The sequence below is a fragment of the Aedes aegypti genome, chromosome 2 (genome assembly GCF_002204515.2).
Source record: "Aedes aegypti strain LVP_AGWG chromosome 2, AaegL5.0 Primary Assembly, whole genome shotgun sequence".
NCBI classification, from domain to species: domain Eukaryota; kingdom Metazoa; phylum Arthropoda; class Insecta; order Diptera; family Culicidae; genus Aedes; species Aedes aegypti.
Window position 1 is genome coordinate 318,598,358 of NC_035108.1, and position 14,067 is coordinate 318,612,424.

At 39.3% G+C, this 14,067-nt stretch overlaps 1 protein-coding gene across 1 annotated transcript in view; it reads left to right on the forward strand.

Annotated features, from left to right (window-relative positions):
• Positions 1-14,067, forward strand: part of LOC5568884 (photoreceptor-specific nuclear receptor) — a 115,957-nt gene that overhangs the window by 22,049 nt on the left and 79,841 nt on the right. Inside the window, exons 2-3 of the mRNA XM_021845788.1 lie at positions 7-153; positions 216-453. Of these exons, the coding sequence (XP_021701480.1) occupies positions 7-153; positions 216-453 (385 nt within the window). The remainder of the gene's footprint in view (positions 1-6; positions 154-215; positions 454-14,067) is intronic.

Genomic DNA, 14,067 nt, shown 5'->3' on the forward strand with positions numbered 1-14,067 from the left:
TCACAGGTTTCAACAAGACATCGATTGCCGATTTCTACGACAAATTGGAAAAGGACGAAAATGGCCTTCAGAGTGGACGAGGATTTGGCATTCCAGACGACACAAGCCATTCAGCTTTGGCACGGGCGGAAAATGGACTCTCCGGAAAGACAGGTGACTTTGTAATCCTCTAACAGCATTTCGAATAAATTTGAACCGACAATCGTTTTCTCTAGATCATCGGAGCTCGCCCATATCGTGCTACTCTCCGCAGAATCGATTGTTGCCTTGGCCCTCGCAGCATCTGACTCCAGTTAGCGAGGGCGGTAGTGCCAGTGCCCGGAAAGCGCAGAACCTTGGCCTGATTTGTGTGGTTTGTGGTGATACCAGTTCCGGAAAACACTACGGAATTCTTGCCTGCAATGGATGTTCTGGATTCTTCAAGCGCAGCGTTCGCAGAAAACTGATCTACAGGTAATTGATCAAAATATTATGCTTATCTGATAGACGACCCCTCAACAAGCCGTGATTGTGTTTTCCTATTTATGTTGTATCATCATAAGTTATATTTAATTTACAAAGAAGGCACCCCTCTTTTGCCATAATTTGCCTCAATTGAAAACGGTTCTGTCGGACACCATTTGGCCAAGTGTATCCTCGACATAATTCCAATCGATCCCTCGAGAAAACGCCGTAATCTGTGGCCGGCTGATTCACCCTCCATTGTATCGAGATAGGTTTTTGCTGATTTCCAACGTCCGTGTCGTCTTTGATGGTTTGGATGATGTTGCTTTGAAAGGGTGTTTGAGGTGGACTGTATATTCGGTGATTTGATAAATGTAGAAAAACATTTAAAGGACTAAAGGTAGTGCATGATGACAGTCTGTAATCAGCGTTCAAAATGTTTTATTAGAATGAACTGTTGGTGATTCAAGTTAAAAATATCAAAAACCGGATTGTTTTGAAGCAACATACAACGTAAGAGCTGCACTTACCTAAGGCTGAAAGCCTCTATAATAATATGAATCTTGATCTATACAAAGTTTGCAACCTATTTCTATTTTGTTATACAAAATGCTCGAGCTTGTGGGTCTGTTCAACAAGTTTCTTTATTATGGTTTGAAGAGAGTTTCTACTATAGCATGATAAGTCTGTATCAATATTCCAGTACTAACGTGTTTGAAACATTTTTCAAAACTTCTTCATAGTAGTTTCCACTTACATCGTCTTTCAAACTTTTTTTTTTAATTTTGAACCACCCTTGCTTCTACAGAGATTTTTCGTTGCCAAAGTAGCCATTTCAGCATTTGTATATCGTTTGAAATATAAGATAATACTTAAGGGAACGGACCTGGTGTAGTGGTTAGAACACACGCCTCTCACGCCGAGGACCTGGGATCGAATCCCATCCCCGAGATAGTCACTAAAAACTTCAGTGACGACTTCCTTCGGAAGGGAAGTAAAGCCGTTGATCCCGAGATGAACTAGCCCAGGGCTAAAAATCTCGTTAATAGAGATAGAAAAAAAAAGAGATAATACTTACCGTTTTGACTCATATTCCGAACACTTAAGGCCAACAGTGACTTCAAATGCATCTGATTGGCATATATTAGCTGATATTTGCGTAAATTTTAATTTCTTCGCAAAACCTAACTGTTAGCTGGTGGGTGTACCGATAATAATGTTGATTTAATTAGTTTAAGCATTGTTTTTACGTAAAAGTATGGAACAACATTTTGATTCAAATGCCGAACACTGTGTTCATTCTGTCTCATATTCCGAACACCTTGGTTCAAATTCCGACCAGCACGAATATCCCGTATTCAAATGAATAATTTCGCAAATAAATTTATCTGAGCTGATTCTACTGGTCTCAAACTAGAGAATCATCACTACTCCCGCGGTATAAATTATATTTCAGACGTTAAAATTGAATTGCAATTGACTGCCATTTCCTTGTTATTTGGTGACATATTTCAGCGAAACATTTCAAACAAATCGCCATACAAAAACCAAGTGTTCGGAATATGAGTCTGTTCGGAATTTGAGACAAAACGGTATATCCATTACGAAAATATTCTGGACCGACCTCCAACATCCCGGATACCTTCAGCATGGCGTTGTTTTACAGCCATGAAAGTTACCACTCGGCTAAAGAAGACCCCTTCTGTAGATCCTTATACCTGATATTACAACTGATACTTATACCTGATAAGATGTAATGGTATGACGGAATTCTTTAGAAGTTATCATGACATCTGTTCCACTGATACATAACTGTGACTGTTAATATAAGTTCCACATAATATCTGTAGAAGATATCTGATTCTGTTTAGATTTTTAAAATGATTTGGGATGATTTTATGACAAACTTTGGATAAAAGTGGAATTTATCAACGGTTTCTTCTCAAGAACCATTATTAGCTCTAAACGTTTCCTAACATCCATAGCTCATTCCAGAGATTTCAGAGAAAATACCTCACATATTTCATGCAAAATCTTTAGAGAATGTCTAACTAAGATTTTGTAAAATTCTAATAACATATTTGGAAGAAATCTTGAGGAAACATTTTAAATCTTTCGAAGACCTTTCGGGAGAATTTCTGAGGAGACTTTCAAAAAAGTCCCGGAAAAGTCTGATAAATGTTTGGCAGGATCTGTTGCTAGAAACTTCACATGAACATGACTTTTAGAAGTTCAATTGGATTTTGACATTCTATTCTCAGCTCTGCAGAACCCGCATTCTATACAGTGCTGTGGCGATAGCCTCCCAACTAGCGCTATTGAACGCGTTCTTAACGTCTATCGTAACTACGGCGCAGTCACGATTTCCTCTTCGTTTTTGCTTCGATGCCTTCTCGGTCTTCTCCAGGACCGTCCTAATTGCGTCTACCGTAGACTTTCCTTTTCGGAATCCGAACTCTCTGTACATTTAGCCACCCTGTTTAGGATGACCCATTTCAAGAGTTTTCCCAGTGTATCCAGCAAGCATATAGACCTATATGATGATGGAACACCGGGAAGTTTTCCTGGTTTAGGTAGCAGCACCAGCTTCTGGATCTTCCATATATCTGAGAAGTGACCTTCGAGCAAGCATTTCTGTATCACCTTCCAGAGCACATTCGGTTACGCTAGGATCGCCGCCACATTCGGTATTCTATCCGGCCCGAGAGTCCTTCTCACCTTATATTTTCACCGCTGCTACAAGCTCGTCATTGGAGACCTGATGATCATCGACGTTTGCTTCTCTCTCGTCGACATATCGAGGCCACGGTGTCAGATCATACGTTGGGAAGAGACCGTCGACAATAACCCTCAGCTTTTTAGCACACGTTTCAACTAGCATTGATGGACCCTTAACTTTCGCCATGAGCACTCGATAACCGTCCTCCAGAGGCTGTCAGCTGCTCGGCACAACTCCTTGTAGCACTCAGACTTGCTTAAGGGATGAATGACCCTCGGGTTAAAGTCCCCCTCACCAAACAACAAAAACTTGCTCAGCGTTATCTCGCGTTTGAAAGCAGCCCTGGTTGCCTTGAATACGACCTTTCTTTGGTAACGCCTCCTGCCTTTAAGGCAAGCAGCGCGGAGGGCGTTGAGTGCCTCGTTCCACCAGTACGCGCGACGTCGATCGTTACGGGGCTCCCGTGTTCGTGGCATTGTTGTATCACATGCCTTTGCCATCACTGTTTTCAGCCCTACCGCATCCAAGTTCAGGGCATCGCTGTTGATGCGGAGTGCCTCAATGAAGAGATCTTCGTCTTCACTGCCGGTAGCCAGTTGTGTTCCTCTGCACTACCGCAGTGTTGCGCTGGGCAATCCTTTAGCGTATCGCCTGGTGATTGCTATGTCTGAGCTCTTCGCTTACTCTCCAGTTCATGTTGTCCGCCAGTTATGGACTACAAATGTTAGGTTAATGTTCGACTCCCGACCGTCTTTCCGAAAAGTGCTAACGGTGCCTTTGTTACACAATTGTACGTCCAGCTTTGCAAGAGCCTCCAATAGCTTTTAGCCCTTCTACCCCACTCCTCGGACCATGCATTGAAGCCACTTCCAATCAGCACTGATTTTCGACCAACTAGCTCGTCGGTCAACTCTTCCAACATCCGACTAAATGCTGCGAGCGTCCATCTTGGAGGCGCGTAGCAGCTGCAAAAGTAGATTCCGCTGATTTAGGCGATCACGAACCCCGCGTTTGAACTGACAATCACTTCCTGAATAGGAAACCTACCCGTCGCTCGTATCGCCGCTACGCTTGTGTTTTGGGCCTCCCAATTGACGTTATTGAGTGCACCATGGTACAGTAACCCCACGCAGTTGAATCACCCACAATTTATGAATCAGCTGATTTTAGAAGGCAAAATTATTATCAAACTTATCACAAAACATCACAGAATCATTTTTACTGATAAGCAACACATAGTGTTCAGTCGTTTCAATGCTTTTTATCTAAGTAAAAAAGCTCTAAATCGCGGTATGCAGCAACAATATTACTAAACTCTTTTTGTAGCTATTTGGGCTGTATTTTTGGGTAACTTTGTAAGCCGTGTGACTATTGACGCTTAGCTAGAAACGACGTTTTAAAGTATGTTTCAAAGATTTTTGTGAGAGATTAAACCCCAGACACCATTTATAGATTCAATAAACATAGCTATGAAAGATAAATGCGTATTTGGCTATGATTTTTGAGTAAAATACTTGATCAATAAATTGTGGGAAATATGCACACCAGTCACAGTTTATGAATCAGCGTTCAAACTACTAGTGCTCAGGATTTTTATAAATGATTCTCAGTTTTAAATAATTTCCAATGTTAAATTTTGTTACGGGAGTGGTTTGCGACCGTTAATAAACTACGGATTTTTTTTGTGGAAAAGGAATCTGAACATACAAATGAATTTCCATGATTTTGAAAAAAAAAAACAAATTCTTATGAAAAGTTATTTAGGGGGTTATATGGCTATTAAAATTCCAGACGTTGTTTGTTTAAGGGCTCAAAGATTATTATGTTGAATAATTTTTGGACAAATATAAAATCCTAAATTTATGAGGAACAAAAATAACCAGTATAGATGTAAAAATGTAAAGATTTTTTTAGTTACACCTGATAGGTGGGAAAAAAACTGGTTTGCATCCTCTCTGATTGATATCAATACCAATTGTTTGTCATTTTTATGATCACTTTTGTTGCACGTAAGTTTTTTTTAGATTAACTCCCAGGCTAAACTGTTGGCTCTTTTATCAGGCACATTGAGAAGTAAAAGATATTCACACTTTTAAAAAATAAAAATATCGGACAACTTTACTAATAAAAGAAAAATTAAATTTATAAATTTTCATATAACACATTCAGCTTCAAAATTTGCTTCTTCTTATTGGAAGAATAATGATGACTGTTGTTCGACACGAGGTCCAACCGCAGTTTCGTTCGCTATGGGTTGATCATAAACAATTTAGAAGTTTTGAATATGGAAATCGATAGCAAAGCTCATCGATTTCATCATAACAAACTCATTGCGCAAATCGATTAATTGATCAACTTGAACATAATGATCATGGCACAAGCTAACCATAAGCAAAACACACTGAATCCATGAGTAGATGCATACAAATCTGAAAGGAAAGCTTCGGCAACTTATTCGGAAAAATTTTGGAATCCCTGTTATCGATTCATAAATCAATCGATGAACCAAAACAAAGGAATTTGATGTGTAAGGTACCGCGGGGCAAGTGGGAACGAAAAAAACGATAGTTCAAACAAATTGTTCAATAATATTTTCAAATGTCAATATTTTTCAAATCCAACAAATCGAATAATTTCGAAATTGTGAAAACCTTGGAAGAAAGTTTTAGAATAAGCCAATGGACGTAGTTACCTCGCTAAGCGGGGCAAGTGGGACACATCCAGTTTCATGCGTCAATCCACATCAGTAAGTCAACCATTACAATAATAGGATTGATAAGTCATGGATTTTTAATTTTAAGTTCATATTCGATGTACATAAGGGATCAACAATAAAATACGTTACGTTTTAGGAAGAAACACTTTATTTAATAGTATGTCACCTCACATTTAATATTAACTGAAAATTCCTCAATAAAAGCGTAAAGAGGAATAAAACATGTTCAAAATATATCTTTTATAAGTTGTTAATTAATATGTAGCACATAAACAATCAATAATTGACGAAATTATAAATATGTTTTGTTATTATTTATATGCATGGCAGAAAATCACCTTATGGGATGGAATTGTTTTCCATCACTACTTCATTTGGTAGAAATAACAAATAAAGTTCAAATAACATAAAAAAGTAATCTTTCTCATGATGCATTTCAAATTTCAGCTGTGTGTTTGTTCAATTTTGAAGTCGTATTTCAAAAATAAAAAAAATAAATAAAAAATAAAGAATAACAACACTTTTCTTCTCTCTCTTATGCAATTACGTAATTTGAGGTTGATCTTTTTTGATAAAAATCAATTGTTTGAATGTTTTAGTGCTACTCTCTAGCAAAATGTTTGAAACGTGTACGAAAAGTTTTGATTCTGGTTTTTGTTTTGATAGGTCCCACTTACCCCAGGTACAAACAAATTTTGGGGTAAGATAGACCATCGAAAATTTCATATGAAATGAAAACAAAATACTGGTTCATCGTTAGCAGCTGGTAATAATACTAAAATTATAGCTTACTGATGGAAATTCGATTTAAAACACATTTATTTTTTGCGAGTCAATGTGAAACGTGTCACAATTTGTCATGCAAGTTGAAAATGGCGCTGAACTGACAACTGTAACATGAACCACATGGTAATAAAAATAACAATATGTTTAGTACTAAATACATTCCTTGTCATTGTATCTTCAACTTTCTAGAAGAATACCCCCATGAAAAACTTTTCCTAGTTGAGCTATGACGAAACGCCCCACTTACCCCGGATTCTCACTTGCCCCGGGGTACCTTAACACACATGAAGTTTGCAACAAAATCACATCAATTCGATATGGACGTTCATGAATCGATCCATAATTTTAAACACCCAAATCGAACGTGTGAATTTTTATCACTGCAGTAAAGGTAGTCGAAGAGTCAAACATTTACGAGTTCTGCAATCTAATCTATCTAATTACACTACCTGCCATCATCCTCCAAATAAACATAGCATATAAATCCACATCCTCCATATAAGCACATTCTCCAAATAAGCATATACAGTTAACTCTCCCTTACTCGATATTCCGTATCTCGATATCGAGTTAGAGAACCATAGTAAAAGTTGGTTTTCATGGCTAACTTGATGGTCCCTTGGAACGCAGTTGCAATGCTTTTGTGTTCTGTAATTCGATAGGGTAGATGTACCAGTAGTGGAGGTACTATGCACGATTCAACTTCATTTAACCGCCTAAATTCAAGAAGCGCAATTAATGTACATGTTAATGTTGTAACGGGAAGGAACGACCATTGACTTAATGAGAAAAATTATTTTATCGTAGTAATCCACGGCATGTCAGTGAAAAATAATACCACCACTATTGGTACACTGTTCCTTTAGTTGTGGTATATTTTTAATTTATGTTCCTATAGTTGCGGTATCCGTTGTTTTCTTATGGGATCCTCCACTATAGGAACACTTTACCGCAAATATTGGTACAAGTAAGTAAAGTTTTAGCAATTGTAGTGATATTTCTTTAGTTTTAAAGCAATTACACCGCTCTTTTCAACTATTCCGTGTATCAACAAGCCAATACATCGATTGGCAGTGTCAGTTATGTGGTTAATGTAATAAAATCAATGAAAACAGCACTACCGCAACTATAGGAACACCCACAACTTAGGCAGTAGCGTAGCTAGGGGGGTGCGGTGGGTGCGGCCCGCACCGGGCCCCGAGCTCACAGGGGCCCCAAAATTGCAGTGCGGATTTCTCATAGTATTGAAAGTTTGACCTAGCTTATACGATATTGACAATTTGTATGATCCCAAACCAAAAATTTGTATAATGAGCATAGGTTTTGGAGGAGATTTGGATTAGCTATATATAGGGCCCCTTGATTATCCCTTATTTTCAATACTGTAGGGCTAGATTTAGAGTCAGCAGAGGGGCCCAGGGGGATCGTCACTTCGGGCCCCCACATTTTAGGGGCCTCCACAAATATTTGTTAAGTAAGTTATTTTCCTTGTTGTTGTTCAATCAATTGGGCGCATTAAAGAACTGAGCCTTCGAAAAGGGCCGCGTTTAGTTAAACCTCATATGGAAACTTAAGTAGGATCAGATACCTTTTTTAAATGTCGAGTCTGATCACGGCTTTGGTTTTATAAAAAAATACTTAATGAATTTTGATTTCCAATTAAATACACCTTAATTTGTTGACCTCCAAAAATCTGGAGCGTTGGTGAGCTTTTAGCTTGTGGTAATCAAAATTCCTTATTTTTTTTCACCATATATTTTTATCTTATATAATAATTCAGGATAATTCTTTTAAAAATTGGCCTGGGAATTTATATGAAATTATGCCATGGAATTTACCACTTTTTTTTGTTAATCTTATTTTGAGAATCCTCCAATGTTTCGTTGAAAAAAGGAAAGATTCTTTCAAGAATTCGTTTAGAAATTTCAGGATTTTAATTGGATTTCTTTAGAATAAACATTATCAACAAATTCAGGGATCTTTTTCCAGTGATTTCATGTAAAGAACATTATGAGCAATGCTACCTGAAATTTTTCAATTATTTTCCGAAAGAATTGCTTTGGGCGTAAAACCGCTATAAAATAGCTAGTAATAATCGATTTGATATTACGATATGGGCGGGTTTTAAAAAAATGCCACAGGGATTCCGACAATGATAACCCTGATTTTTTTCAACGATCCTTGAAGATTGCATACAAGAATCGCTCTAGGAATTTATCAAGGTTTCAAGCAAGAATTTCATTGAGGGGACTTCTAAACATTTGCCCCTGAAAACCACTGAAGGTATTTCTTGGCACATCCTTGGTCAAGTCCGACAATTTCTCAAGTATTCCTTTACCAATGCAATAACTCCAGGGATTCTTCCACGAATTATACCTTTTCAAATATACTCCTTGAGATTTATCTGAGGACTTTTTTCTGATGTTTTTTTTTTAATTTTACGAGAATTTCTCAGATAATTGGGATTTTTTTTGGATTCGTCCTTAATTTTTCACTGGGAGCCCTTCTTGAATTTGTTAATTACTACACTGCCCATAACTGCAAAACAGTCACATTCGCCATTTTTGACAAATTGGAGTTAATACCACGGGGAGTCATCAAATGATAAATACTTTCGATCAACTTACTGAAATCTGTGAGATTGTTCTAGAAAATTCGAAAAAAATACCAAGTTGTTTTGTCACATTGGTAATTATAACCGCATAACAGTCACATTGAGATTATAAATGAGCCTCGTGATGTAATAGGAATGAAATTTCTATCAGAATTATTTTCTGACAATTCACCTAGTATGCGATATGAGTTGTACAAAATATCAGCCTCAAATAAGCACTTTTGAGTTCCTGGTATTTTTTAGAAATTTTAGTTTCCTCCCATACTGCCATAAAATGCACACTTTGTATTCCATTTACTCAATGCCTACTTTTGTCGAATGTTACAAATATGCAGTTATGGGCAGTACAGGATGTCCTTAAATTACAAAACAACAAAATATGTGAAAGATTATCTCTCATTTAAAACAATAAAAAATCTATGTTGATGTATGGTTTTTAATACATCTATGAAATAGAGAGAGATACAATGATTGATAATTTCAAAATTAATGCTTCTTACTGAGATAATCAAATATAAATTTATTGGAGACGTTTTCTTCTGAGGGCCGCTAGCCATATTAGATATAATTTCTAAAAGATGAATTTAAATATTCTATTTATTTTTGAAATTATCTACAGAATATTGGCTTTAGACTGGAAACAGAAAATAATTCAGCTCAAATCCATTGAGTTCGAAGGGCATTTCCCTTCCATCATAAAGCTCGAAAAACGGCGTTCGTTAAGATAGTCAAACACGATTGGGATGGATTTCACAAATATTTGACATCAAAAATGGGTCAAATTTGTTGCTTGAAAATATAATATTAAACCATGTAGGAATGCTCAATGTATCTTTTTCGGTTGCCTAGAGGCATGTCTTCAAATTTAGTACGGATAATATGCGGATACCCTGTACGAGAAGTTCTTCAAGTGATAAAATCAAAAATTTCCACAGTAACTTCTGCCAGTTTTTTTTATCAATAATTCTATCAAATATTCCTGCAAAATGTCTTCTAAGACTTCTTTTACAAGGAGTTTTTTTATCCAAAAATTTAGAGAATTTCGGTAGAGTTCCAGCAGTTCCAGAAGTTCCAGAGTTTTACCTTAGAAAAATCTGTCCATGTTTTTTTCTTCAAGGGCGATCCATTAATTACGTAAGACAACTTTCGGGATATTTTACCTCCGTGTTAAATATGAATTGTATGGCGCGTAAGAAGTCCTGAAATTATTTTTTGAACTTTTAATCACGATTTTTCTTAACAAATACTGAAGGTACGTGTGATCTCGCTAATAAAAGACATATTTTGCAAATCTCTTTTCGAGGGGCCCCCAAATCTATCTCCGCACCAGGCCCCCAAAACTCTAGCTACGCCACTGAACTTAGGGAACACTTACCCTACCTCCCTAACTCGATGGTCCCTTCCATATCGAAGAAGGGAGAGATGACTGTAAATCCACAAATTCAATGTTCACTAGGCCCGCTCAGTAGCAACATTAAAAATCATGAAATGTCATGTAGATTCTTGAAATACTTGGTTCCGGTTCACCTCCGGTTATAATTAACGTTGTCTGAGACAGTGTTCTAATAAACATATGATCTATATAGCATTTAATTACAAAATAATTGAAAGTAAACAACTGATTCATAAATCGTGTTCACATTGATTCATATTTGTGGACAATTTTTTTGCCGATTCATAAATTGTGGTTTAAGACAATGTTGAAATAAGTAAAAGTTTCAAATGTTTTCAACAATTTTAATGACAACATTGTGCATGAACTGCATGTATATACCCCACTGTACCATTCGGCATTGATTTCATAAAAACATATTGTTTATTTTGCTCTCTATAATTTTTCAAATTTAAGCTGAGCCTTAAATGATTCATAACTGTGGGACCAGTGTACCCGATACGGTTCAGCTATTATCGCAAAGTCGCATTTAGTTTCTGTTTTACAACAGTTGCTGCGCGGTGTCGCAGTGATTCAGGTTGATCTGCGTTACCTCCGTTATTGTTGGGCTGCGGTCGCCTTTTGGTACGCACGGCAATCGAAGCTCCACGTCGAATGGGTGTTTCCTTCCTCCAGTTATCAGAGAAAGCACCTTTGTCGATTCTTGCAATCTTTCTTCACATTTCCTGCACAGTTCGGTTCTGTCTGGACCTTTACAGCTCGGCGCCGGGTGTCCGAAGTCCATGCATTTGAAGCATCGCATCGGTGGCCTATCTGCTCGTGTGACGAGTCTCAGTGGGTGTGGAGGTTAATAATTGTAGCCTCCCGCAATTGCTGCCCGGCAAAACGGTGGAAGACGCGGAGCTCCATGCTGGACACGACCTACCTATCCAACGATGTATTGAAGAAAGGAAAAGATTGTATTCTCAAGCTGCGCACGGTGCTGACAGCAGTGTTGGCAAGCTTTCTATTCCTCTTCTCACAATCAATGTCAATTGACAGTGATCCGAGGGGTGTGTCGTAACGTATATTCGACTATGACAGAGGGTGCATCCCACAGTGGGCATATCGACCAGCCAATTCTCATCTTGCCTTTCTCCACCAGTTTGTTCACCGTGTCAACTGGTAGCCGAATCGTCGCTGACAGTGTGCCAGCATATGACTTCCTCAGACGGATTGCCATGGCCTCCTCTTCAAGGTTGCATTGCTTACGCAGCTCCTCACTAACATCGTCGACGGTTGTTATCTCGTCCAACAACTGCTTCCTGAGTAAGTGCCCTTACGTTCGCCTCGTTCGCCAAAGATTTCGCGACTAGCTTCTGGTAGGCCGAGCTCTTGATCACTGGGTCGCTCTTCAGCTCAAACAACATCTCCCCTTGCTGGGTGCGCCGCGTTCTAACCATGTTTTTCCGAGGTCCTTCAGATTCAGATCTTCCTAAACTTTTCGAAGGATATCTGTGTACGTTGTTTGGTCGTTTTCCTTAACAATTATTTCATCGCCTTACGACCACTCACGCTGCGTGCGTCTCTTCGCTTTCTTCGTCCCGTCCTTTTCTTCTCCACCTTCTCTTTCTGTTTTTTTTTATCTTTGGCGTTGACGACGGTTTGTCATCCGTCATCGTCCCGTCCTTTTCTAGCACACGTTTTCCTTGCTCATTGCGCTGCTTTTTGGCATTTCCTTTTCTCCTCTGTCTTGCTTCTTCGTATGTTCTCGTTCCTCGTACCTTCGGCTGACAAGCGCTGCTTGCTCCATAACCGTTTTCAGTGCCTTTTCGGCAGGCACTGCTTTCATCTTCATCGCTTTCTGCTCCTTCATGGCAGCGTTGACAGAGGATTTGATGCTCGTCAGCTTGCTCTTGATCGCGATATGCACCTTGTGCCGGTCCTTGACGAACTGGATGAGGTCATCGACCTTATTCTTCACCCCGTCAACATCGAGTTTTCAGGTTTTTGCCCTCCTTGAGAAGCGTTGTTGCTCGATTTCGGTGTGTACATTGGACCAAGTGCAGAGCTAGATCGGCGCAAGTCAAGAACTGAGCCTACTTCACCCAGTTGAGGTGGTGGGTTTAGAATGTACTTGGAGGCCTGCCAAGGTTTTAAAAGGACGGGGGCAACCGTACCATTAACATACTTTTGTATTAACCCGTTTCATGGCGTTGTCATCTATTCTTACAAAGGGTGCAGAATAGCACGGTTGTCAGCTCTGTAGCGTGGTCCGTAGTCATGTCCAAGTTCTTATGCTGCAAGTCTTCCATAATTAGGACTCGCTGGCCTGGATCCTAATGCGCTGAGTGGCGCTTCTGGTGATATGCTAAAGTACTTCGAAAGCGGTACGGGTCGCTTGTACGGAGATATGCTTGCGGACTTGTAGGTTTTTATGGGAGTTCAAAAGAGCCCTGCAACAGAATACAACATAGGTGACAACCTCAACAATCTGTGGGAGTCTATCCACGGTGCGATGAGCAAAGCAGCACGAGAGGTGATAGGTTCTGCTGAGAGACGACCCAGAAATGGTTGGTTTGATGAGGAGTGCCAGATTGTGACGGATGAGAAGAATGTTTCGGATGTAAGTGTCTGGTACCCAGCAGTACAAGGAAGCTAGAGCAGCCGAGAAAAGAATTCACCGCAGAAAGAAAAACCGTTATGAAGAAGACACCATTACTGAGGCGCAAAACAGCTGTATGAAATACTGCACCGTACTCTAGTTTCGGAGAATACAACTTGCAGACTCACCATCTGTTCATTGATTTCAAGGCGGCGCACGATTCAGTAAGAAGAAATGAGTTAAGGCAGATAATGATAGATCACGGTGTTCCGACGAAACTGATTAGACTGATTCGTGCAACGTTGGATGGATCGAAATCAAGTGTGCGAGACCTCCTTCGTAACCTTAGATGGATTGAAGCAAGCGGATGCGGTTTCGAACCTTTTGTTTAACATTGCTCTCAAAGGGGCTATTAGAAAAGCGGGCGTGCAAAGAAGCGGTACCATCGTCACCCGGTCGCATGTGCTCCTGGGTTTTGCTATATAAGACACTAATCCTTCCGGTTGCTCTATACGGCCATGAATCCTGGACGTTAAAAGAGGGCGACCGGAAAGCGTTTGGAGTTTTTGAGCGTAAAGTGCTGCGAACAACACTCGGTGGCAAACAAGAAAATGGCATCTGGCGGCGTCGCATGAATCATGAGTTGTACCAAGTATATAAAGAAGTGTAGCTCATAAAACACGACAGGCTGCGTTGGGCTGGTTACGTGGTACGAATGCCGGAAGAACGACAAGCAAAAATGATATTTAGTAGAGAACCCGGACGAGGCTGTCGGTTTTGCGGTAGGCTACGCACACGTTGGCTTTTTGCA